Genomic DNA, 26349 nt, shown 5'->3' with positions numbered 1-26349 from the left:
TCATAACTCCTATAGCCAAGAAGTTCCCTAAAATGAAAGACAAAAAAGCTGTAATCAACATTCTAAACTTAATAACTTTAACATCAACAATATGCTACCTATTAAGTCATTAGTATTTTTATATCGCGGACTAATTTAAGCATATAATGGAAAACCCGAAATTCATGAGCTTTGAATAAAGACTAGTTAACCATAGAACCATCCCCAAATAGCCACAAGAAGACCACTTTTGAAAATTGGACGGGACTGCCTTGCTCATCGTTTTGCATGATAGCCAGTCTGTACTGACAAATGAGTTCGGTCGAGCCGAGAAGTAAAACGCAGGCTGATGTTATTCAAGGAGAGGAAATGGGGTGCAGCACACATCAACAATTTATTGGCATTAGTGAACCGAGTTTCTGCCACAGGCTGTTACTTTGAGCTGGCCTTTTGTTATAGGTGCGTAGAAATCTCTCCACTCCAGGTCCTCCGCCTGAGTTTCATGCAGATCTAGATCCAAGACCCGGAATATGTAGGCAAAAGCCAGGTATAATTCGGCGTAGGCGAGACTGTGTCATTGTTAGCATCAGGTATGGAATGTAATATTGTATATATTGCTACATGAAATTCATACTTGATTCCAATGCATCCTCTTGAGCCTTTGGAGAATGAAATTAGATGTTTATCGAGGTAATGAGAATCGTCTCCCATCCAACGTTCCGGCATAAAGGCCTCGGGGTTTGGGAATATCTTTTCATCATTATGATAGACGTAATGGCTCATGGATACAATGGTCTAGGGTTTAGGGTTTTCAGGTATTAGCAGATTACATGTTGAACATCGGAAAACTCACATTTGGAGGAATATCACGGCCACATAGTCTTGCACCAGCTGCTGGAACAACACGGGGAAGACGGCCTGGTGGTCCGTGGGTAAAGCGGAGGGACTCTTTAATGACTGCTGTCTGTAAAGTTCATGTTATTTACTTCCACTATAAACTTATAATGACCGCCACCTCTGGAGCACATACCAGATATGGCAATTTCTCGAGTGCCAGTGAATCTGGCAATGCATTGATGTCTGGTATATTTTCATAAAGTTCTTGTAGGAGATGGCTCTTGATGGCGTCGTTATTGAGAATATGAAAAGTTCCGTGAATCAATGTGTTGGCCGTCGATTCCTCGCCCCCAACCAGAAACACGATAGTTTCAGCTGTGAGATCATTAACAGATAGTGGGCTGCAGTCAGTCATGCCACTGTCTTTTGAGTGGCGGGCAAGAAGATTTGAGAAAAGCGTATTCTCAGAATCTGGGTCTCGCATGACATCAAGGACTAGTTGTCGACATTTCTAAAGATGTGAGAAAAGTGCTTCTTCAATGAGTAGACTTATTACTTACTTGTTGCAGCCAGACAGCATTAGATACTGTCTTATTTAATCTTCTCAATAGCGGGTACTTGAGCATGACACTGAAAATGTTTCTGATAAGAGGGTGGAAAGTTCGAATCAGAACAGCGCCAATCAAAAAATCATTCATGTATGCAATAGAAGGGAACTGGAAGTTAGTGTATTCCATGGCGTGAAAAGGCCTCCGCCACCCATAATTCAGAAAAGCATCTGTTGTGAATGAATGATAGCCTTTTGTAAGATTGATGACCTGACCTTCTTTTCCTGCTTGAAGCAGTATTTCTATAAAATGTAAGAGCGTCTCTCTGATAAGCGGTTCCATTTTACGGACAGTCGCTTTTGACAAATATGGGGCAAACATGTCCCTGCGCGATTTAGATGTTTTCAAATCCGGCATATTGAAATGCGAGCCTTCGCCAAAGGGGTGGTCATAAAATGGCCGATACTTGTCGAAAGAAGTACCAATGGAAAAGACTTGATCATAGGCCTCCTTGTCATGAATATGCAACTCGTTTGGGTATGTCCGAACAATTGGTCCTAAAAGGCAATTCAGCCACAGTAATGAAAGAGAATGAATTAGTGAAATACCATATTTTCGATGGAGCTCTGGAAGCTTCATGGTGTATTGCCCACCCCGAACGAGGTTGAAATAAGCAGCATAGAGGCTAGTTGAGGCTGCCAGTTTGGGTCCTGGAAATCTAGCAAGAGGGTGGAACCAAAGCCGGTAGATAACTCGTTGAATCAGAAATAAAGGCACAATCAATATAAATAGCTCAATCAATGTCATGATTGCAGTCCTTGTATCTTTAAAAATGATTCTATACGCAGGAGACGAGAATTTGGATTGTGATGAAGAAGAATCAAAAGTTTCATGTGTAAAAGTGTCTGGAGAAAGAGACATATCTGTCTCTCTTTCATCTTTAAATGCACCCTCCACCAACCTAGGAAACAGGCGCTTACTAACAATGATGATATATTTTAAGACCTATCACATATGTAGGTATAGGTAAGGTGGTTAACTATCAAGCGGTCAAGAACTGCATGATGAAAGATGTCTTTTCAGACATATCATACATCATATCTAGATAGAGCCATTCACTTAGTCTTTAAGATGATTATAAAAGAAAGACCTGAGCACCTAAGATGACTGACTATCTGACAGGAAATTAAATTCAAGGCATTCTTCATAATCAATATGATTAAAAGAGCTTCTTTTCACCTCTATACATTATTTCTCTTCATTCAATCTGATATCAAAACAATTATACTGCCTGGAGCAGCTTTTCTACTAGCCTCTCTATTCAACATACATTGTGACTTCAAGTTTCTACTTCACTGGAATACCTTGAGAGCGGCCGGGTCAACTACAGCTTGGACTTCAATTCACCTGCTCATTTTTGCTATCAATAATCAGACCCAAGCTCATTCCATCATTGAAGATACCATCAACAAGCCTTGGCGACCTATCCCATCTCAAAGAATCAGTATTACATCTGCGAAAAACGTGCGAAGAGTATTTCTTCTCACCGCTATAATCTATGCTCAATTCTCTGGGATCCTACTGCTCACCTTATTATTCTTAATTCTTGATACCCTATACAACACTACCAAATTACATGAAAATGCATTGAGCCGAAATATTCTTTGTTCTGGCGCATATTCTCTGATTGGCTGTGCTGTTCATATTATCACGAATCGAACCTATCAAGCCCACGTGAGCCGAGTGTGGCTTAGGCTTTGTGACTTGGAGAGCCTGAGCAAAGATACAATTTGGTCATTGCTGATGATCGGTCTGGTTGTACTTACCACAATCCACATTTCCGATCTGCCGGACGTGGATGGTGATCTGCTTCTTGGACGACAAACTATGCCAATTATGTTGGGCATCCCTTCCTGCATAACCCTAACTGCGGCCATGATTCTAGGATGGTCTATTGCCTTCTCCTCGGCTACACTATTGGTCCTGCCGGAATTTTCTGGCATAGTTCTACTATCAGGCATAATTACCTGTGCATTCCTCCTTGGAGCAATCAGCAACAATCATAAGATACACCATGCCTACCTTTGTTATACCCTTTGGCTGGGGTCTTTTATTACGGGGATTGTTTCCTATTATGGCTCATAGATTAGCAAAAGGACGCTGTCACTAGAGAGGGGTTGATCATAAGTGCCTTGTCTTTTTTAGGTTAGAATGTGGATGATATATCATTTCGGGCTTGTAAATGCTGCGTTCTAATGGGATTTATCATTGAAGTTTGATATTATTATCTTTCCTTGCTTCCAACCTCTATAATTTAATACTAAGATTATGATAAGATAGCCCGAAGACCACAATCTTGAAGTAAGGTCAGAATCAGGTCAAAGAATTAGTGATTTCTGCTGTATAACAATGCTACTCACTACAGCGCAGTCCAACCACACCCCTACCGCTCCCACCACAGTCTCTAAAGATACTCCTCCCTTACTTGAGCTCGCAATCAGGTCATATGACTACCACATTCTTTTGGGTGCAAGTGGCAGGGCCCACCACAATTACTTTAATCTTATTGGCAAAATGGGGCTAGCTTTACCACCAGATGTAACGGCGACGGCGAGGCTGTTCGGGAGACGGCGAGGTTGTTCGTGAGATGCCTCAGGCCAAGAAGTTGTGAATAGAAATGCCATTCCTGTTTTAGCTTAGTGTTAGGAGGGGAGAGGGATGTCAGGCGCGCCTCGCGACGCATCTCTCTCTCTTCTCCCCTTTCCTCTCTTCGTTCAAATATTTTAGTTAAGCAGGCACCAATGGACTATTCTATTTGATTTGGGCCATCACACTATGTATCTAACCAAGCATCTCATAGACGATATGTGCTGATTGGTACGCTAATTTCTATATTGATTCCTACGTCAGATTCTGCGTCAATTTCCCAGGGCATGATGCCTCAAAGATTAGGTACCTTACTACACAGAAGGCTGTCGTGTAATCCTTGGGTATCATAATATCCCTCTTTTTTGACGTAAAAATCACGTTTTCATTGAAAATTTTTCAATGCCTAAAGATATATATATGGTAAGAGCAGGAATTAAGCCCGTGTTTTCTATTTAACGCGATGTGTAGGGGCTCTAGATATAACAACGTCGATATCCCTGCCATTAAGATATGTGGTGGTGGTAATGGTGAGTCGGCGCCTGAGGTAAATAGGGTGTTCACATGAAATGATTACTGATTCGATTCAGGTAGGGGTGTGGTAGTTCCACTCCCTCTACTAATTACATATACGGAATGCTGGAGGCACGGCCTAGCAAGGCCTAGCGCCACTAGGCTTACTTTTTCTTTCTCTCCTGCACGCTTTCTAGATGACTTCATCATGCATCTAGCATATCACCCATCTCTTCCTTATCCAGGGCATCTTGCACACCATGGACTATCTAAACTATCTGAACATATACCTTTCTAGGTAACTATATATTAGGGTAACACATGTGAGACCTTAACTTTTCATTCTTCTACTACTATATTACTACTATACATAACAGCAGCTGAAACTATCCTTATCCAGTTACATTAGTGCTTGGAATTCATGATTACTCTTTACCAGAATTATAACACAAGATACCCTATTCCTCATAAAAAGAGTTTAATGTGCTCCTTGCTTTCTGTCATGCAACATACCAGGTAGCCTATTAAGCTTTGGCATGGAAGCAGATTACTATCTATCCCATATATCTTAAATACCAAATAGGATGTACTATGTAGACTAGTGTGACGTCGGTGATCGGCCTTGGCAACAACATTGTCGCCTGCCACCATGGATATCCGGTATAGAACTCAAAATCCCCAAGTAACCAAACCACCACTCTCCACTTCCTGCAATAGCCACCAGGCGGCGTTCAACACTACAGCCCGAGGGTATATAGGAAGATACATGGAAGGACCCCAAGTTACGGTCAACAATGATCATAAGAATGAATCTTATCTATGTTGAGTATCTCACTACAGTTATTAGCTTGCTTGAGAATACTCTTTAGTATTAGCAGCTTGTACCGGAGATCCGACTTCCGTGAAGGAGGAATCGTGCAGGTATGGCATATGTCAGAATAGAGGGGAATTAGCCAATGAGACCCTGTAGATACTATGATTAGGCAGTACTCGGGTTGAATTGGGGCTGCGGAAGCATTGGAACTCCCTACCAAGGATTCCTAGTGGATAAGAATCTAACCTTATTCTAGCATCCATGGATGCGGTCAAGACGTCTCAGCTTAAATACCAGGGTTACACGTGCAAGAAATCGAATAGACTAGCTAAATAAGCTTTAGGACCGGGCATGTCGAGTGGTTCAGTTGCGCGAAAATAAGGATAGGCCCTAATGGGATGCGAATAATAGGAATTTCAATGAGAAACGATCAAGTACAGCGAATTCAATTCTAATGTAAACATATCCATATAACTAACCCATCTAGCCGCCAGATTAAAAATACTCTCTGTATGCTAGCAGTACTATATCACGCATTCCAATATGTAGGGGACTTATTTAACTCTGAATGTCACACTCGAGAAGCTTTTTGATTGCTATTGAATCTACCATGATAAGTTGATATAATTCTCAGGCATACTTACCAGGTCTAGTGATTTGCCTCGTCATCACCTTGCTTCAACGTTCAACCTAGAGGAGGCTACGAAACTTTAATATTTGAAATGATATAGCAATCATTGAAACCTTTATCTAAGAGCGTTGTCCCCCCAGATTGCACATTTCCTTGAGAAGCAGCTAGATCAGCTCCTGGATTAGCTAAACAGAATCTGTCCTATCACTTCTAGCCAGGTTAATTTGATACTCTTTTGGACCGCTGAGCATGTCGTCGCAGATCGCACAGGTCCGACAAACGGATTCTGAAACGACCCGAGAACAATGTCAAGCCCATTTAGGCCTACGACTTTACATCCCTAACATTTTTTCATCTATTATGGCTGCTGACCCCGTCGTGAACATTCATTATGATGGCGTCAAGAGCGAGTGCGCCGCAGCAATCAAAGAGTTTGGCAATCTAATTCGTTTTATTGCTCCCCCAAAGCTGACCTTTCTCTCCAAGCTTATTTCACCTAGATGGGTCTGCAGTGGAGTTATATAATAAGGCAGATTTTGCCTACCTTTGCGCTATCTGGGTCCCTTACGCGGACAAGGAAGCACTTCGAACACTTACTGATTGGCAGTATTGGGTATGTGCAGACCACCATTTGGACTCAATAATAATATGTCATCTCCTAATAAAAGCTCTAGGCATTCATGTTCGATGACCGTGTGTTGAAAGTCTCTCTATTTACTCATCAGCAACACTAATCACAGATAGGTTTTGATGAAGGTCCTCTTAAAGATGATCCAATTCGGGCTAGGGAGGTGGTCCGACAGACACTTTCCATAGTCGAAAATGGCGACACTGCCGTTGGCGAAGAGGACGAGCCGTTGATGTATCTCTTCAAAACGATTTGGCTTAGATTTAAGAAGGCTAGTGCGACCTGACTCTGTTAAAGATCAGCTGTTAATATCTGTCTAGAGATCCTCCCCCGGTAGGTTTCTCCAGCGTTTTTATGTACCAACAATTAAACGTATCCAAGAACAGCAGGCACGTTTTAAACAGTACCATCAAATTTGGTTTGATGGTTTATTGGAACAAGTGCAGTCTGTCAAGGAAGACACTTGGCTTTCGAATCCAATCGATGAATACATGCAACGTCGCAGAATCACCTTGGGAGGATTACCAAGTTTCGTTATGATCGAGTGAGTTTTTTTGAGCTCTCTCTGCTACTTGTGGTAGTTTAATATGTGATTAGATACCGCTGTGACATTCAGCTTGATCAAAAACTCATTGACCATGCGTCTATCCAAGAATGTATGCGGATTTCTATTGATCTCATGATTCTGTAAGTGTTCCATTGATAATTTTTTGGAGTGCCAAACTAAGCGAGCTGAAGCTCCAACGATATTCTCTCATTACCAAAGGACTTGGTAAGTTCTATACCTTCAGTTATAATTTGCTGTAAGCTGAGCCAGATACAGGAGCAGGGAGTTGATATCGATCTTATCGTACTTCTGAAACAACAGCACTTTTCGGAACAGGCTGCTGTCGATTTACTTGATCAAAAAATCAATGCGTGCTATCAAGATTGGCATCTAGCATTATCAAAACTTCCGCCATATGGAGAGGCTACTGACAAAGAGCTACTTAAGTATATCGACTGTTGCCGGAACATGGCATTGGGCAATGCACATTGGAGGTTTGTTTTCCAGATCAACGGTACAAGAAGGGCATACATGACTTACTTGGAGTAGTTTCAAGTCTGAGCGATACTTCGGAAGGGAAGGAGAAACGGTGCGACAGAAACGGTATTTTGATTTACCATGCGGAGTGAGAGCTTAAATATACCACTCTGATAATGAGAGCATGAGAGTGGACCATGGATTTATGGGAGAGTATTCATCACATGCCCCATCTATTACCGGGTTTAGGGTTTTCGGTCAGGGTTAGCGGGAAAAATACTATCAGATACTGAGAGGACAGGAGAAAATGCAAATCCCAAGGCCTTATACAAGCAGTGAGTCTAAATGCCAAGGTTCCTGCGGTTTTAACCCTAAACCCTAACCCTAGAAGTGCCTTGTGTATCTTTGAAGTCATCTCTGGGACTAAGCATTTGGCGACCGGTTTGTGTTCCTCACTATACAGCTACTCTGTACGCCTTTTTCTCCTCTGATCCATATGAAGATCCTGTAAACTAATCGCCACCTAATGATGCAAGGGGGCATCTTTGAATTGATAGATACAAAAATTGGAGTTCGAAGCCTTTTCCAGGCACCTCTATGTAGAAGGCAATTATATTGTCCAAGTGATAGGATGAACTGAAGCATAATTAGGTTTTTTAAGCTTCATATATTATAGTAGAATTATTAATGTTTACACATCCAAGCAGTCCTGGGGGCTCCTGCGGTGCTGTCTGTCCAGCTTGAGAACCGCCAGGCTGACGGCTACATTCTCCATAATATGTACTTCGGCCTCAAATATATGATGGCCATAGCTGAGAACGGTCGCGTGGGTATCTGACGGTCAGTTAATGCATCTTTCTAATACGCCAGCTTGGCGCTGAGCCAAGTGGGGTAGAGAGGGGTAGTAGATCTTGCACCTCGACCACTGTTTCTAAACTATTGTTTACTTCCATTCTTTGACTTTGATTCACCAGTCTACGTCTCTTGAAGCCTTTGACCATGGCTGAATCCCTCAATCTAGCCACAAGCATTCTTGCTATCCGTCAACTAGCAGCCCAGATCACGCAACTCAGTTACAGCTATGCCTGTGTGGTCAACAACCCGCCGAAGACACAGAAACGGTTTCTCTGGGAAGTCTCTACCCTTGTGGAGGTGCTGTTTCGTGTTGAACGCGCCATGACAGAAACAGAGTCTATGGGGCTTCTACCGTCATGTCCAGCGCTGCCGGGTGTTGATTTCTTCACTGATTGCCAAACGGAACTTTCAGCCCTTTATTCCGAGTTACAAAAGCGAAATTCAAGGTTCTTGATGCCATTTCAAGATCGAGAACTACAGCAACATATTGACACGCTTCATAAATTCCGGACGGTTTTCACAGAATTTATATCCTCAAGTATCTTGCACGTACTGCACTGGTAAGGTCTCTCAAGATACTATACTAATTGGATTGGACAGTGTGACGGCTAACTCGCCGTTGGGTGAAGGTGAAAAACGAAATTTCCGGGCCCTTCTAAACTATAGCAGCTTACATTGTTGGAACAGAGCAGGATCGGACCATATTGCTCTCACTGGTTCCCTTGACAGATATTCCACTTCGACAGAAGCCAACCCCTTACCCAGGAACAGGAAGGTGGTTTTTAGAAAGCAATGCACTCCAGGAGTGGATTGGTAGGTCTTCAAAGCTCTTATGGTGCTATGGCCCGCGTATGTATACCTATCAAAACCTCAGCTTCAATTGCTGATTTAAGCGATAGCTGGCGTAGGCAAAAGCTTCCTCGCGTGCGTATACTCTAGGTTCTTCCAAAGCACGGACGGTTCTGATGGTGATTTTAGCTCGGTGGTTTCTAATCACCTCCTGGCACAACAGGGCCATCAAGACATTGTCACAGTATCTTTCTTCTGCGATTTTCCGTCGAGACACCAACAGACGAGTTTCAGTATCCTTGTGAGTGTGCTCCGACAACTGATCAGCCAGGCAAGCGGACAGACTCTTAGCATCCTCAAAGAGTCATATAAAGATCTGGACATGCTCCAAAGCGCACACCAAGTAGCTCAGCTGGTGGCTAAGGCCGGTCTAGTACAGCCCATTTATCTAGTTTTGGATGGCTGCGACGAAATTGCCAATCCAAGCGAGCTATTGAATCATGTTACAACCTTGGCCGCGTCTGGAATCCAGGTCCTGGTAACCAGCAGGGACCTTCCTCACATCCGGCAAAGCATAAAGGCTGCCCATCAGCTTGAGGTCAAGGGGAACAGTCAAGACATAAAGCTATATGTCGAATCCCGGGTACAGGAAAATGATCTTGCGCCAGGGATTGCAGAATACAGCAAGTTCGTTGATGAAATTGTGTCCCAATCTGGGAGCCTGTATGATTTTTTCCCTGATTTCTCTAGCGCAGATACTAATCACCTATAGATTCTTAATGGCGCGACTCACACTAGACGAGGTACTTTCTCTGGCCACAGTTAGCCAGATAAATGAAGTACTCCGAAAACGGCCGCAAGGTTTGCAGCAAGCGCTCGAGTCGATTTTAGAACAAATTGACAGCCAGCCTGAAGCCAGAAAGCTTTTGGCTCGGCGGTTGCTTTCTTGGATAATCTGGGCCAAAAGAAAGATGACATTGGAAGAGGTCCAGTGTGCGTTCGCGCTGGAGCACGGCAATAGGGAGCCGCAGGGGGATGATGCGCCCAGCTCTGCCCTTCTTCTTCGCGTCTGTCTTGGGCTAGTTGTCCTAGATCCAGTCGACAACACGCTTGGTCTGGTGCACACATCAGCATACGAATTGCTAAGCCATTCGCTGCCAGAACAAGAAACTCATACTGATATTGCATGTATGTGTCTGCAGTACCTGTGTTTGGAACCATTAATGGCTAGACCCTGCACCACATCAACGGAGATGATGGAGCGTTTCAAGAAGCTGCCTTTTCTGGACTACTCAGCAAAACACTGGGGGCAACATGTCTCTCTCGGCCAGGAATCTGAAATGCTTTTGGAACCCCTGATTATGGACCTTCTTGCGAACAAGGGACTCCGAGAGAGCGCATTCCAGGCTCTCCAACTGCGCCGGGAATGCTTGAGCAATGTCCTTGTGGACGAGCTCTTTGCTTCCCTTACAACACACCAGATGGCCCTCCATATCGCGGCATATTGGGGATTGGCTCACATCGCCGATCTGCTTTTAAAAACAGGGGCAGAGGCATCCGTAATAGATTCTTATAAATATACGCCTCTGCACTGGGCATGCTTAAATAGCCATCTCACTATGGCGGAGCTGCTTGTGCGCAATGGAGCAAATGTTAATGCTCAGGATATCCAGGGTTGGACTCCATTGTTCCGGGCAGCCTTTAGAGGAGATATCGACATGGTCCGTCTTCTACTGTCCAGTGGCGCCAATCACCTACTCCGGAGCGACCTTGGATGGACGGCATTGCACTGGGCAATCTGTGGCCGACATACGGCGATTGCAAAGGAGCTCTTGGATCATCACGAACGGTCTCTGATCCCCGAGCCCGCGCTTCATAGAATGACCTTCAAGGAAATTAATGCATACGCTCAAGCAACCCTGCCAATCACCCTTGCGGCAGAGACGGGGGAAGCGGAATTATTCAACATCATTGCTCAGCACTTGCAGACTTCCCAGGGAAGTGAGGAAAACGCAAAATTCAATATGATCTGGGCCCAAGCAAAGTTCGATGCCCCAGTCTCAACCAACATGTGGATAACCATGTCAAAGGGCGAGCGTTTAAATGGGCGGGAGTCGTTATTACCAAAGCTCACTGGGAGTTATGCTGAACGCTTGAAGCAGTGGGGTTCCAACTCAACGGAATGGAAGTCTCATTTATTACTTTATGAAATACGTGACCAGCGATTATTGTCTGTCCGGCTGCTAGTCAAGGCAGGCGCAGATGTCAACTATGGGAATGCGTTGCATTTGGCAGCATGTCGCAAGGATCCAGAATATGCCCGATGTCTACTGGAAAATGGGGCAGATCCGAATGCTGTCAACAGGTTTGGCCGGACAGCGCTTCATGAGGCTATCATGAACGGCTTTTTGGACATCATCATGCTTCTTATCAATGCTGGCGCCGATGTCAACCAACCCGTACCGGTGGCGGCAAAGCGAGTAGTAACCTGGCGCCGTATGATTCACCACAACCGCTATCCTTTGAATATGTGTCACCAGGGCGCAACAGCCCTTATGCAAGCCTGGGGCATTGGGCCAAATCATGAGCTTACACTGCCAATCATCCGGAGTTTACTGTCTAAAGGAGCGGATCCACGGCCGAGAGATGGGTCTGGGATGACTCTTCTTCATTATGCAGTGACCATCCCTAATCTACCACTTCTTAAGCTGCTCATTGAATCTGGGTCACCAGTTGATGCTCTGGACCAAGATGGCCGGACTCCATTACATCATTTGGCCAGATGCAGAGAGGAAGACTGTGAAATGGAAGAACTGGAGGAGATAGTGCACCTCTTAGCCAGAGATACTGCAGCTCTCAACCAGCCTGTCTCAGGTCCAATTGGCGATCCTACAAATAGACCGAAATTGCCAATTGTGTGCGCAAGTCATGATCCCCTGGAAGAACTGGACAAGGGATATACTCCCATCGCTCTGGCATTACGCGGGAGTCGATGGAAGATGGTCAGGGTATTCTTGAAGGTCGGGGCTTCGATTCCTGCTGATTTAGATTGGCAATCTATTCTCAATCGTGCCATTGAAGATCTAGAGCCTGATATGGTCGAATTTCTTCTCCCTCGATCTCGCCCATCCTCCGATGCTGTGATTACGCTTATCAACTCCCTCATTGCCAAAGGATCCGCTGAATACACAAAGTTCAAGCAGATTCTCGCCATGATTATCCCTGCTGGAGCAGACATCAACTTCCCTCAAGGAGACATGGAAATAACTCCATTGATTCTTGCCGTCCAAAGTGGCCAAAACATAATTCAGGACCTCCTCGCCTCTGGGGCTGATATATATTCTACATCACCACAAAGCTTTGATCCAATTGTGACGGCGGCCCTACTGAGAGAACCTGATGACCTTACCTGTCTATTGGACCACGCGATTGAACATCCCAATTTGCAGCATTGGTCGATGTATCTTAAAGACACAGAGGAGAAGGATTCAATTGCACGCATCTGCTTCTGTCTGCAAAAAGCAGATGGTATAAATCAAGTTAATGGACAAGGCCGCACTTTATTACATCTAGCCGCAGAGCAAGAAAACATTCCACTCATAACAGCCTTGATAGCACACGATGCCCAAATTGATATCACTGATGAGGAAGGCTGGATGGCAATACATTGTGCCGGCTTCGCGCAAAAGACAACTGCACTCCAGATCCTTCTCCCACTCATTCAGGAGCAATATTCAGACCAAAGTCTTCAGTCATCTATGGAACAGCTTCAGACTATTGACAGGATCCTGCAAAAGAGAAACAAATCCCACGAAAGCATACTCAGCATTGCAGTGGCCAGGAATGATATACCCATGGTTTCAATCGTACTTCAACATGCCGCATGTCCTCAGTTCTTGCTGAATGAATCGCCATATGGTATTCGAATCCTATATGATGCAACAAAACGTGGGTACAGTGAGATGGTTTGTCTTCTTCTCAGATATGGTGCCAATATCGAGGCCTCAGAGGGCAATGGCTGGCGCCCACTACATGTGGCATGCCATCGAGGCCGTACAGATATTGCACAGACTTTAGTCGCAATGGGCGCTGATATACACGCCACCACAAAAATATGGAATGATAGAGATGTAAGACCTACAGGGCTATATGACTTTAGCGACTGGACTGGCCAACCTCTTCATCTTGCTGCAATGGGCGGTTACCCTGACATTGTCAAATTATTACTTGACCACGGCACGGATATTCATGCATCGACAGCAGCTGAGCTTGCCTCCTATAACTGCCCTGGCCACGGTCCAACTGCCCTCCACCTGGCACTAGACACAGGCTTATTCTATGGTCGTCACGGCCACGCGCTGGATCGCGCAAGGCTTCAAATTGTCCAGTGGCTAGTCGACAGGGGGGCGATGGTGCAGGGAGTTCTTCGGAGAATTGTTTTACGGGACATTTTACGCTTCAAAGAAGTCCCTAATCTATGGAGTGCTTTGGTTGCAGGTGATTCAGATAATTAAAATATGTCTCTGCCCTGTCCTAGTGTCTACCCGCCAGGTGACTAGTAGGAGTACTAAAAAGGCACATCTTGAATATCATATTTCCTTCCTTATTGTCCTTCCTTGATTTTGTCCTCTTTATATAGACCTGCCTAATGGAGATAGGCAATCTTATAGCATGAACATCAATTAAAAGCACTAAGTAAATCAACAACATGTTCATGGCGCTATTTTCCTTATCAGTGTTGATAAGTGGTCGGCGCCCTTGCCAGCCCCTTAACCCTAACCCTAATCATTCAATACAATCAACAACAGCTAGCTCACCTCGCCGCTACTAAATTTAAATCTCTATGGAAGACTCTATCCTCCACAGGCCCCTACTAAAGGTCTAGGAGCTCTAGATGAATAATATAAAAATACACCTAATTGAGCAACCATTTGAATACCTACTGAGAAGCAATATATTTAGGAACAATGAGGGAATATAGTAATATCAAACGGAATAGATACCCTAAGGGTTATGACGGACTAAACGATGATGATGTCATAGACAAGATCAAGTACACTTCCTGGCAAATTGAAGAGAGAGGCGCGCGAACAGGCTCAAAGGGAGTTAACTCTTGACACCGATGGAAATCCTTCTGGATAAGCCAGATGAAATCCTACCCACACCGGGTGAGACATATAGACCTTTTTACTATACTCTTACCCCATCAAAGTTCCAGTACTCCATAATGAAATTAATGTGGCCCTGCAAATTGCATCATATCACTACATAGACTAGGTAAGAGCATGGGACTGCATCCACAACGAGGGAAAGGATTTCTCCACCATTGATGACATATATTCGATTGAATCTTATTCTTTAGAAGCCCGAGTTGTACGACAAAGGAATAAAAAAGAGATATATTTAGTCTTTAAAGTGAAGTGCAGCACTGACAATAGACCAAAGTCTTCTTAACTATAGTCCACCATAGTTGTATAACCTTAAATCCTTACATTAATATATTATTAATCTGCTCTCAACTGGTCTCTTTTGACTTTATTAAATAATTTACAACCCTATCTATTAATTATAGGTTAGACCATCATTATAACTGGCGCTTCCAAAAATAGATCTTTATATTTATATACTTACACCTGAACCTAATAGTAAGTAAAGTCCCTAGAAATCATTGAAAATAAATATAAATGAAAGTCCTTGAGGATTGCTTTACTTAAATAAATTCTGTTTAACATCAATTATTCATTTTTTTTTCTTAACTTTATATATATTTTATTTAGTAGAAGTGTGAGGAGAGCCTATAGTTAGTACATGATCTATAAGTGTTGACTATATAATATACATACTCATGATTTATAAGTGTTGACTATATAATATAAATACTCATGATTTATAGGATACTGATCATTCATAAAATCATCATTATAGTGCACATTAAATATCTAAATAACTGTACCTATCTGGGTTCGCCTTCAACTCTTCGTGGCTGACGAGAACCCCTTGATCGTGGTCAGTCCGTCGGATGAAGAACCGTGCCTCCTTAACCTCCTCCGAGACGATTCCAATCCCCTGACCCTGCTTGAGTGCTTCCATGGTCGGTGCGAGATTCGCGGCCACCATCATTCCATCCAGCCTCAGCCAGGGCCCCGCCCCCAGTCCGCGATAGTAGACAATCAGGCCAAGGTCGTACACTAGTATTAGCATGATGACAGCCAGCACACTGGAAATAGTCCATTCCCACGGTAGCCGGGGCCCGGAGCCGTAGATCTGCCATCGGATCGGTCCTTGCAGAGTCGTGTTGCTGTTGCTGTCGTCGGTATACGTCCAGGAAAATGAAGTCAGCATGTCCGTGAAGATAGTTGCGACAACAGCAGCCAGCCCGTCCTGGACCGTGTATCCACGGTTCAATGATACCAGATCCTGCGCGAGAAGCACGGCCATTGAGGTGAAATTGATTACCGCATGGTTCGACGACAAGCTCTGCAGGTTCGGCAGGATATCCTGGAACCAGCCGGCGGCCTCGGTGGCTATCGCCGCGTTTTCAGGAAACGGTCCCAGCCGTACAAGATTGGGGTCCATGTCGCTGCCCCAGTTGTTGATGCTGTAGTCATAGTCGGTGGTGCCGGAGTATATCCATTGCTGGATCGGGATGTGCGCTTGATTAATAGAGATATTGCATGTCGCCCCGGCGAATGTCTCCAGAGAGGCGTTGCTGTACGGCCCGATCTTGACAATGATGGTGTTGTTTATTGTGGTCGCCTGCCATGCGTTGGTACCGGTGTTGTTGTCACTGCCATCCACCATTATGCAGTCCGTCTCGAGTAGTATGCCTAGCAGCTTCAACGAAGCGAACCATCCCGTCGAGTCCCTTTGCCAGGAATGTTTTCCATGCTTTTTTTGATTCTGGTACATGGCGCTGGCTTGATCTCCCTGAATCGCCATGGACTGCAGACTGCGCCCAGTGGAACCATTGGGCACGTTGAAGGCGCTGAAGGCAGCCACTTCATTATCACCCAGGGACTGCCAGCCAGGTTCTTGATTGAAAGAGTTATAAAGATTTCCAAAAGCGGATAAACAGTGCGAGGCAGCCATGGTATGTGACTGATGATCATTAATGGAATTTGAAAAATATAGCATCGATCAGGAGGTACATACTATTTCCCACGATGGATCACCACCTTCCCGGATCATCTCCCAGGCAAGCTGCCATTCAGACATTCGACTGGCAAACGAGACCCGTGAGGTCTGGTTGTAAAAGTAGAATCGATCATCTGGGGGGTGAGGAGTGATGAATCTTGTATCTGGCCACCATCGACTCTTCGGGATGGCAATCGTGTTCATTGACGCGCCGAGGAGTAGCAGACTGATGCTGACGGCAAGAGTGACTAGGAACCGGAGCCAGGGAAATAGCCATCCCTGACGGGTCGATGACTTCCACCGTTCGTGGAAGTTCATGATGGCCGTCCAGGGATTCTTGAACTCCTCTGCCATCTCAAAGTCCACTGTGTTCACGCCCCGCTGGTCCCGACGAGTCATCCATTTCGTCAACAGGGTCGAAGCAATATGGTTAAGCGCGGTCTGGGTAAGCATTTCCAGCAGTCGATTCACCAGACCAAACACCGCCAGCTCGGTGTCCTGGTCGACAAATAATATGTTGGCGATGGTGGTCGAGGTCAGATTGAAGCTCTCGCCTTTTGCCCCGAGGATACAGGCACTATATTATTCGTTGGCTAAAAGCGACGCTTGATTGCTATTTCAAGACAACTCACCCGGTGATAACTGTTATTCCGATCAAACGGAAGAAAACAAGGCGGGTCAAGGTCGCTGCATCGTCCGTGGTGGTATATGGCTCATCGCTTTCTCGATCCAGCCACAGGTGTTTCCACCTCCACTTCTTTGGACGGGCAATTGGACTGGATGTAGCACCCGTCAGGCTTTTGCTCTGAGAGCCATGGCGGCTGTTGTGAGAACTGCTACGAGAGCTGCTCCGACTGTTCCGACCATTCTGAGAGCTTCTGCGAGAGCTGGTGCCCTGGACTTGAGTTTTTATGGAAGCAGCAGAGCTTAATAAATGTATGGTTGGAGTAGAGCCAGCACTGCCAGCACTTGAAGCCGAGATTTCTTCTGGACTGATGGAAGCCATTTGCGCGTTGCTGGTTATCAGAGGTAAAAAAAGGAGATCTTAAGAACGGGATGGGGATACAAATGGTACGCATTAAAAGGAAAATCTCGGGGTTTGCTACATCAGCCACAAAGGAGCGGCAAGGCAATTAGCAGCTCCCGATAGGTTAGCTTTGAGACAACTTGTTTGCTGGGTTTATCAGGCTGGCTTCAGACGGCTTCAGACTGGCTGATCAGAGACGAGGCTGTAGCTGCAGCCTCGCCTACGATAGGTAAGTCTGGGACTTGTTATCGCCACCTATATTGCCTCTTCCATCACATCCCTGCGAGAGGACTAGACAGATATTTATCAAGAAAGCGAAGAGACAAGATGATCTGGCGAAAGAAGAGAGAAGGGGCCTAAGTCTTGTGGCTGGCTCCCTGTGAGTCTGACACATATCCTATAATATTAATTACTATAGTAGGGATAGTCCCATGGATGATAGAGTATTGCAACCAAGGTGAGGGCGTATCTTCTTGCGGCTCTCTTATGTTCATTTCTCCTACTTTCTAGTATCCTTTAATTGTGGGTGAACAGTGGGTTAACCCTACTAGAGGCAATTATTAGCACTCATCTATTATAAAGATATAGCTATATAGCGTGATCACCTAAACTAATAATATAATAATCTATTAGTGACAACTAATTAATATATTTAAAAAGAAAGGAAAAGAAGAGAGGAGAGAGAGTTAATATCAGGTGCACCTAATATCCCTCTCTTAGAGAAGCCAGTCATAAAGAAGAAGAATATTATATTTTATAAATTATTTACTAAATCTACCTAAGGTACCTTCTTTAAGTAACTTTACTATTATGCTACTTCCTTATTTGGTCTTTAGTTTCTTCATGAACTTATACTTAATATATATATAGTACTAAGGCCCTCTTGGTCTTCATCTATTAAGCTTTCTATAAGGCACATCTCATACTTTATATACTTACTAAACCTTTATAATGTTTTTTTCTAATATGATATTCTATATATCAAGATCCTCCATATGCTGAGTCTCTTCATTATGGTCTATTTTATGTGATAATACTACTAAGAATAGTGGAACAAGATATCTAGGCTGGTGCATTAAACTAGAAGTGTTTCATTACATCTATAGAGTAAAAGGCTTCAAGGAAAGCCAACAACAGGCCATCAGGCGGCAGACTTGAATGGCCTCAGACTAGGGCTGACTCTTCCCTCTTGCGCCCGAGTTGATGGGCGGGCCAGCGCTTCTCCACAGCGGCGATGACAAGGGTGAGAAGAAGCTCAACAGCAAAGAACATGGCGGCGATCTGATAGCCGACCTTGAAATGCGGTTCTTGGGCGGTGTTGTAGGCTAGCAGAGGCACCCAGGCGTTGAAGGTAAAGGACACGGCCTCCATGACGCCGATGACAATGATGCGGTGCTCGGCGGAGAAGCCGCAGGTCTCATTGACCCAGGAGGTGAAGAGAATGCCGGCGCCGGTCTCTATATAGGTCAGCAGCCACGCCGCGATCATGGCGGCGGTGTTGTGCTCTGGCCAGACGGAGAGGATGCTGGTGCCGATGATGGCGGGCACACAGGCAAAGACAATGACAACCCAGCGGACCTTGAGGTAGTCGCTCGTCCAGGCGTAGAGGAGGGTGAAGATGATCTGCAGGCCGTAGCCGGCCGAGGGGATGACATTGATCTGCTCGACGGAGTAGCGGCCCGTGGCTTTGAGCCAGACATTGAAGTAGGAGTAGATGCGCAGGCCACAGACGTGGGCAATGAAGACGGCGGAAAACAGCCAGACGGGCCAGGAGCGGAAGATGTCGACGAGGACGCGCGCTGTGAGGCGGCGGGCCGGGGCGCGGCCCACGGCCTCCATGCGCTGGGCGGCACGCTTGGTTTCAAGCGGGTGCAGCCAGCGGTTGCGGGCGGTGGTGGGGGCGTCGGGGATGGCCCAGAAGCCGTAGAGGGCGATGGGGATGCCGAGAATGCCGTCGAAGACAAAGAGCCACTGCCAGGCGGCGAGGCCGGCGCGGCCGTCCATGCCCGAGTACAGGCCGGCCTGCAGATAGCCGGAGAACATGTTGGCGGCGCTGCTCGAGGCCTGGAAGATGGCGCTGCGCTTGCCCAGCTCCTGGGGCGTGTACCAGTTGCCCAGCAGGGTGATGATGCCCGGGTAGGCCGAGGCCTCGAACAGGCCGATGAAGAAGCGCAGCACAAAGATGGTCTTGACGTCCTTGGCGCCCGCCAGCGAGATGACAAACACGCTCCACAGCAGCTCCAGGGCGGGCAGCCACACGGACGGCCGGATCCTGGTGGTCAACAGCTGCGAGGGGATCTGGCCCACGATGTAGCCGATGTTCCAGTACGTCGTCAGCAGGTTCAGGTCGTTGCCCTTCATGCCCAGGGCCTCTTCCATGCCGGACACATACGCATTGGAGGTCTGTCCAGTCGGTTAAGAGTCGCAAACAAAAAGAATAGAGCGGGAGGGTCAAACCCACGTTGGATTGATCAAGCGATTTGATAAAGTATGCGGTGCACGCATAGCTGAGCAACCACCAGTCGACCTTGCGCACCAGCGCCCTTTCTTCCGGCGATTTGTCCCGGGTGTCCCAGATGGCTGCCCTGAGGCGTTCCCGACGGGTTTGCGCCTGCGATGGTGCGTCGTCGATCTCCATGTCGTGCACGTCGACCTGCTTGACGGGGTTGGAGGGAGGCGACGCCATTGTTTGGGCAAACAGGATGGACATAGCGACGAGCACCGCCAGGCCTGATTTATATCTACAGCTATCATAGAGGAGCAGGAGCTGCTTTGTGGTGTCGTCGGGCGGCGGCCGACTCATTTTTGCCCGATGCGGCAGAAAGTGGATCGTTGTCGCGATACTGAGCCACAACAGGGCAAAATGGCGTCAAACGGCCCCCGACAGGGCCCGGACCTATCGGCGGGCCGATAGGACATAAAAAGGGATTGATTCCATGACGCAGCATGCGATGGGGCCATTGTTCGGCAAGTTTAACGATGGACAACATCCAACGGGTGGCAGTCACCGGCGCCGGCCCCTGCGGCCTGGGAGCAGCCAAATACCTCGTGGCAGAGCAGCATTTCTCGCAGATTGTGCTCTTCGAACAGCGGCCAGAGCCCGGGGGCGTGTGGAACTACACGGGGGAGGAGGATGCCTCCCGGGGGTTCGCGCAGCCCCGACCAGCGCCTGAGGGGAGGCCGCAGCAGCCGCTGGCGGACGGCAGGTTTGCGTCGCCGGCGTACGAGACGCTGGAGACGAACATTCCCAGCTGCATCATGAACTTCATCGACGCCCCGTTCCCGCCGGGCACCAGCCTGTTCCCCAAGCATACTGTTGTGCGCGAGTATCTCCACCGGTACGCCGACGAGCTGCGGCCCTTGATCCGCTATCAGACGCAGGTGCTGGACGTGGTCTCCGTGCCAGCCTCGCAGGGAGCGGGCTGGACGGTGACCTGGCGCGATCTCTCCACGCAGGACATGGCCGACCAACAGTTTGACGCCGTGGTCGTGGCCAACGGGCACCATAATGACCCCTATATCCCCTCCATCCCGGGCCTCGCCGAGTGGGCGACACGACACCCGGGATCCATCAGCCATTCGGCCTCGTTTCGCCATGCAGGGCCGTTTACAGACAAGGTAGGTGTGCGACAGAAATCCCCGCCATGGCCTTTTTCTAACGCGCTTCTAGAAAGTCATTGTGGTGGGCAACTCGGCGTCCGGCATTGATATCGGCGCCCAGATTGCCCAGGTCTGCCGGCGGCCACTGCTCATCTCGGAACGCACGGCGAGCACGCTGACGCCGGCGCAGCAGGGCGTGGCGACGCTGGTGCCGGAGATCAGCACTGTCGACGGCGAGACCCGCTGTGTGACGCTCGCCGACGGGCGTGTCGAGCGCCAGGTCGACCATATCGTCTTCTGCACGGGATACCACTTCTCGGTGCCCTTCCTGGGGCGTTTGGATCCGCCGGTGGTGACGGACGGCGTGCGTCCGCACCGGCTGTATCAGCACATTTTCTACTCGCCGCAGCCGACGCTGGCGCTGGTGGGCTTCCCGCAGCGGATCGTGCCCTTCCCCGTCAGCCAGGCGCAGGGGGCCTGGATTGCGCGGGTGTTCGCCGGGCGGGCGGCACTCCCCGACCAGGAAGAGATGGACCGCTGGGAGAGCGCGTGGGAGGCGGCGCGAGGCAGCGGCCGGGCCTTCAATGCGATCCCCTTCCCGCTGGACGCCGACTATATCAACACCCTGGCTGCGCTGAGTGCGGCGGCGACACCGCGTCCGGGGCTCGAGAATGGGGGCGCAGGCCGCCGGCCGCCGTTCTGGGGCGCCCGAGAGCGCTGGCTGCGCGAACGCTTCCCGCTCATCAAGCGAGCGTCGAAGGCGCTGGGCAGCCGGCGCAGTGAGGTCACCACGCTGGAGGAGTTGGGGTTTGATTACGCCGCTGACAAGGCGCAGCTGTAGGAATGGGGGATTATGGCTGGACGAACGCCTTTTGGTAGCAATGAATAGTGAGACGAGGGTGGGCAAAATCAAGAGAGACGGTCGTCTAGAGCATATCAGATAGCCCTTCAAACAGTCCTAGCCATTGTGATTGCAACGGGTCATTATTCGCAGTCGTCTCGCCCGCACGAGGGCCCCGGTCGAGATCGAACCACTGGCTGGGGCCGGCATCGAGGCTCATCTTCGACTCGTTCACTCGTAGCGGCCACAGATGGAAGCTGGCTTCGCCAAAGGTCTCGGTCAGTAGGACGAGCAGCTCTTTGCGAATGGCAAGGAGGGATCCTTGCCCCGACACAAGCTGTGGGAGAACATTCCTTGTTGTGGTAGCGGCAGCAGTAGCAGGAGTTACGGCACTGTCTGGCGGCGCAATGAGATCTACCAAGCGGTCAAGAATGTCTGCTCCGCGATGGGCAGCCTCCCAGGGAGCCGGAAAGAGCTTCAGGAGGGAGGCACAGAGGGAGATCTCCTCCGAGGCAAGGAGAAAAGATGTCGAGCGAGTCACGCAGTACAAGAGCACTGCGCCGAGCGAGAGGAGGCGGTTGAGCGTGATCCTGTTGAAAGGCAAGTGGCGCTGCTCATAAAGGACCCAGCTGAGATGCACGTAGCGGTTGGAGGCGGCCTGCAGCTCCGCCAGCGACCGGACGTCCTCGTCGGCGACAGGGCCCAGGGGGGCGCTGGGAGCTACGGAGGGCGGGCTGTAAAGCAGCAGCAGCAGGTTCTGATACCGCACATTCAGCCAGGTGATGGTGTTATGGAAGGGCACTTGATCCTGCTCCCAGATCGCCGAGCTGGACAGGAGACAGCCTTGGGTGTACCAGTCCTCGACCTGGCGCCGGAGATCTTGTCGCAGCATCCACAGCGGCTGGGGGGGGTTGGCTCTGCTGCTGCTGCCGCTGCTGCTGCCCGTGGCGGCGAGATGGCCATGAACTGCTTTCGCAATGCGGGTTTCCAGGTGACGCAGAGCAATGACATGGCGGCTCACCTGTAGAGCCATGGTATATTGCTGGCCGTCGGCAGCGGCGTACTTGTGCAACATGATGCTCGGCAAGGGCAGACGCATCTTGGTCTCGGCGATGCCCACCAAGACGCCGTATGAGACGGCAATCATGCGGTCAAAGACGTAGATGGACCAGCCCAGCCTCCGGCGCAGCTCCTGGTCGCGCGGCGAGACCCTGGCGGCGGCGTCGAAATGGCCGCTGTCGCCAACGAGACCCGAGGCGATGGCCTGGCGCGTCAGGATGCCGGCGACGGCCCACGGGCTGATCTCCGTTGGGCGGAAGAGCAGATGCAGGCCCAGCAGCAGCAGCGTGCCCAGAGAGCCTGTGTTGTCGATGCTCGCGACGCATTCCTCGATGACCGACTGCGCGCAGGGCTCAAAGGGCCCTCCGTCGGCGGGATCCAGAGCCTCGCCGGCGCGCTGCAGCGTCGTGGCACCGATGGCCATGACGCCGTACAGTCGCGAGGGGATGCAGGCGCGAGGCAAGCAGCCATCGTCGCTGGTCGCATGTTGTTGGCAGAGAGCGTCAAACTCGGTCATGACCTCCTCGCTGTCTAGAAAGGGATATGCACGGTGGACGTGGCGAAAGTACGCCTGCAGATATCGGCGGCTGCCCGCAATGGACACGCTCTCTCTATCCTCTGGAGTCGTGGGGACCGCATTCACTGCCCCCGTGAGTGTTGCGCCCGTCTCCAGCTCCCGAACAGACTGCCCGGCTGGCAGCCCCCGATCGACCAGGCCGCTCAGCCATTCAATTCGCGCCTGCAGCTCCCTCTCCCGGCTCACGGGCGACTTTGCCTCCTCCATAAGGGAGCATGGCCGCCCAGTGAGCGCACATAGCGCACAGCAGCCCTGCGCCGTGCGCGTGCATCGTTTCTTCAGCTGGCGACAGCGTCGGCACGCAGGCAGCGGCGCAATGCGGGCCGCCGCGCCCGAGTCCTGCTGGGCTGTACGCTGGACACGAAAGCGATTCAACGAGGCTTTCATGGCGATGATTACTCGTTGTCAGGCGTTAGTGATTAGTTCTTGTTAAACAGGCATAAACAGGTGGGGTGTTAAATGACGATGAAACTGTCTTAATTTCCACTGTTCCAGAATGGACTAGCCTCCCAGAACTATATAAATGGGTTGGGATTTTTTCAAATATCCCAGTTGAACCTGATAGTGAAAGTTTCCAGATCCTATTATGAGTAATTATGCTCCTCTATCACGTCATCTCCACTACTCTAGCTAGTGAGATTACAGAGTACAGCAGTTCCACTTAATTGTTGATTAAAATTAGATATATACAAAATTAAGATATATACATTCTAACTAGTCATGTCTCTTAATTGCTATTCATAGTGAAACATAAGACAGATGGCTTAGGGTTAGGGTTAGTGTTAAAACTGCAATAAAAATTCCTCTTTTAGACTGAGATAATGTGGTGAGTAAACAGACTTTAGATTAAGTACAGCAGACTATAGGTGACTTGGCGCCAGAACTTGTTTTGCACTTATAATCTTTATCACCACTACTAATATATATAAATTAATAATTAAAGAAATATAGGCCTACTAGTAACCTAAAAAGAAATTATTATTATAATAAATAGCTACTTATTTAGTATATACTCCCTCTACTCCTACATCCTAGGGAAGGAGTATCCTATAATATTCTTTTTAATTTACTAAAGTATTAATATATTATATTATTAAATTATAACTTACTTACTATATATAACTAAAAGATTATAATTTATAATTATAATTAATAAGATACTTAATTACTTATTAACTACTTATATAGTTATAAAAATATTTTTTATTTATTATTTTAAGGACTAGGACTGCCTCAGCAGCCTCCTATATAATTATAATAATTAATACTTATATATATAGTCTATTAGGATAAATATTATTAATAATCTCTTAAATTAGCTAAAAGAATAATAATTTTAGTATTAATAGTTTTATTAACTTCTAGTAGCTCCTAATTTTATATAAAGCTATAGCTTTAAGCTTATTAATTATTTTTTTAATTATTATTATTATTATTAGTTACTTACTACTTAAATAATAGTAATAATAGTAAGTTAATTATAAGGGGGAGAGAGGTGTGCCTAGTAGTATCTTAGCACCTTCTTATTAAGCTATATTAACTAGTTTAATTATACTTATTATTATTCTTTTTTATTAAATAATTATTCTAGATAGGCCTTCTATATAATAGCTAGCAGTGGCCTTAATATGTGCTATATTTAAAAGAAATAAGATAACTATAGTACTTTAAAGATAAGAAATAGTATAGCTAGAGATAAAGAAAAAAAATAACTTAAAATAAGGAATAGTATAAAGAGGATATAAATTAACTAGTTAATAAGTTTTCTTTTAAATTTACTTATCTCTTATTTACTATTAGTAGTTAAAAATCCTTATTTTCTTTATCTTTTAGATATGACTTAATAGTGTTTTTAGTATATATAATAAAAAATATAAAAAAATCCTAAAATTATTAAAAAAGTAATAAAAATAAGCTATATATAAATATATACTATATATATATTTTTATTTATTTTTTTCTAATTTATTATCCTCATTATTATCTTAATATTAAAATATATAGAGGTAATATTTAAGAGAAAATTAATATTTCTTAATTAGGCTAAGATTATATAAATATATAGTATTTATTTATACTTTTTAATCTTATCTAGGCTTTTTATCTTATTATTATATCTTAGGACTATTTATTTTATTCTTAAATTTATTACCTTATCTATCCTCTTTATTATCTTATTATTAAACTATTAAAATTATTATTATCACTATAATCTCTAACTTTAGAGGAAGAAAGCCTAGATCTAGTAGAGATAAATATAAAGTAGAGAGTAAACTATTATAAAATATTAATATTAAGAAATCTTATAATTATTTTAATATTATGCCTAAGTATTAGAAATATATTAAAAATACTAAGTATATTAATTATTAAGCTATTTTTTAAGCCTAGTAGCTAATATAAGATTCTGCTAAGTTTATAGCTAAGTCTAAGAATAAATAAGATTAAATACTTTAAGATATTAAGGATTATACTATAGAAAGATAGTAAGTGTCTTAACTCCTAATATAAGTCTTAATTTAATAATTATAGATATTAGAATAAATAATCTACTAATGCTATTATTATAGAACTTAGCTATATAAAGTCTATATTTTTTATATAGTTTAATAATTAAAACCCTATATAAGAGGATATTCTATATTCTAAGCTTCTATATATAGATTCTATAGATATTAAAGATAAATAGATCTATAATAATTATGCCCTTAGCCTAGAAGATTAAATCTTACTTAATATTACCCTTCTTATCTTAGGGTTTAGGGTTTAGGGTTTAGGGTTTAGGGTTTAGGGTTTAGGGTTTAGGGTTTAGGGTTTAGGGTTTAGGGTTTAGGGTTTAGGGTTTAG

The 26349-nt window shown here is 46.2% G+C and overlaps 8 protein-coding genes across 8 annotated transcripts; 4 read left to right on the top strand and 4 right to left on the bottom strand.

The window, feature by feature from the left end:
* Positions 1-382: 382 nt before the first annotated feature.
* On the bottom strand, positions 383-2171 carry ASPZODRAFT_77343 (hypothetical protein; the record flags this gene model as incomplete). Its single annotated transcript, XM_022730164.1, has 6 exons — positions 383-548; positions 614-774; positions 833-943; positions 1010-1327; positions 1446-1921; positions 1973-2171. The coding sequence occupies 6 exons, from the start codon at positions 2169-2171 to the stop codon at positions 383-385; spliced, it is 1431 nt and encodes a 476-aa protein (XP_022576758.1).
* A 441-nt stretch (positions 2172-2612) lies between these two features.
* ASPZODRAFT_37403 (hypothetical protein) lies at positions 2613-3263 on the top strand (the record flags this gene model as incomplete). The annotated part of the gene is made up of 1 exon (XM_022728289.1): positions 2613-3263. A coding segment is annotated over one exon (651 nt), but the record flags the coding sequence as incomplete, so codon positions are not given.
* Positions 3264-6217: 2954 nt separating this feature from the next.
* On the top strand, positions 6218-7921 carry ASPZODRAFT_105511 (hypothetical protein; the record flags this gene model as incomplete). Its single annotated transcript, XM_022720904.1, has 9 exons — positions 6218-6399; positions 6455-6581; positions 6643-6661; positions 6713-6871; positions 6978-7140; positions 7194-7283; positions 7335-7368; positions 7420-7637; positions 7693-7921. 9 exons carry the CDS (start codon positions 6218-6220, stop codon positions 7778-7780), a joined length of 1080 nt encoding a protein of 359 aa, XP_022576756.1. The 3' UTR covers positions 7781-7921.
* A 666-nt stretch (positions 7922-8587) lies between these two features.
* Positions 8588-9273, top strand: ASPZODRAFT_1502299 (hypothetical protein). The gene has a single exon (XM_022725595.1). The coding sequence runs from the start codon at positions 8620-8622 to the stop codon at positions 9037-9039; it is 420 nt and encodes a 139-aa protein (XP_022576755.1). The 5' UTR covers positions 8588-8619; the 3' UTR covers positions 9040-9273.
* Positions 9274-15195: 5922 nt separating this feature from the next.
* Positions 15196-17404, bottom strand: ASPZODRAFT_147621 (hypothetical protein; the record flags this gene model as incomplete). The annotated part of the gene is made up of 3 exons (XM_022725278.1): positions 15196-16362; positions 16417-16975; positions 17031-17404. 3 exons carry the CDS (start codon positions 17402-17404, stop codon positions 15196-15198), a joined length of 2100 nt encoding a protein of 699 aa, XP_022576754.1.
* A 1099-nt stretch (positions 17405-18503) lies between these two features.
* On the bottom strand, positions 18504-20063 carry ASPZODRAFT_105507 (hypothetical protein; the record flags this gene model as incomplete). Its single annotated transcript, XM_022720903.1, has 2 exons — positions 18504-19828; positions 19887-20063. The coding sequence occupies 2 exons, from the start codon at positions 20061-20063 to the stop codon at positions 18590-18592; spliced, it is 1416 nt and encodes a 471-aa protein (XP_022576753.1). The 3' UTR covers positions 18504-18589.
* Positions 20064-20404: 341 nt separating this feature from the next.
* ASPZODRAFT_105504 (hypothetical protein) lies at positions 20405-21866 on the top strand (the record flags this gene model as incomplete). The annotated part of the gene is made up of 2 exons (XM_022720902.1): positions 20405-21043; positions 21096-21866. 2 exons carry the CDS (start codon positions 20405-20407, stop codon positions 21864-21866), a joined length of 1410 nt encoding a protein of 469 aa, XP_022576752.1.
* A 279-nt stretch (positions 21867-22145) lies between these two features.
* On the bottom strand, positions 22146-23889 carry ASPZODRAFT_170268 (hypothetical protein; the record flags this gene model as incomplete). Its single annotated transcript, XM_022726935.1, has 2 exons — positions 22146-22163; positions 22216-23889. 2 exons carry the CDS (start codon positions 23887-23889, stop codon positions 22146-22148), a joined length of 1692 nt encoding a protein of 563 aa, XP_022576751.1.
* Positions 23890-26349: the final 2460 nt, after the last annotated feature.

This window comes from Penicilliopsis zonata (genome assembly GCF_001890105.1).
Source record: "Penicilliopsis zonata CBS 506.65 unplaced genomic scaffold ASPZOscaffold_34, whole genome shotgun sequence".
NCBI lineage: Eukaryota > Fungi > Ascomycota > Eurotiomycetes > Eurotiales > Aspergillaceae > Penicilliopsis > Penicilliopsis zonata.
The sequence above is the reverse complement of the archived record's forward strand: the minus strand, read 5'-3'. Positions and strand labels throughout refer to the sequence as shown.

Excerpts from the sequence above, each read along its gene's own strand:
- ASPZODRAFT_1502299 (XM_022725595.1), top strand. The coding sequence starts at position 8,620 with ATGGCTGAATCCCTCAATCTAGCCACAAGCATTCTTGCTATCCGTCAA.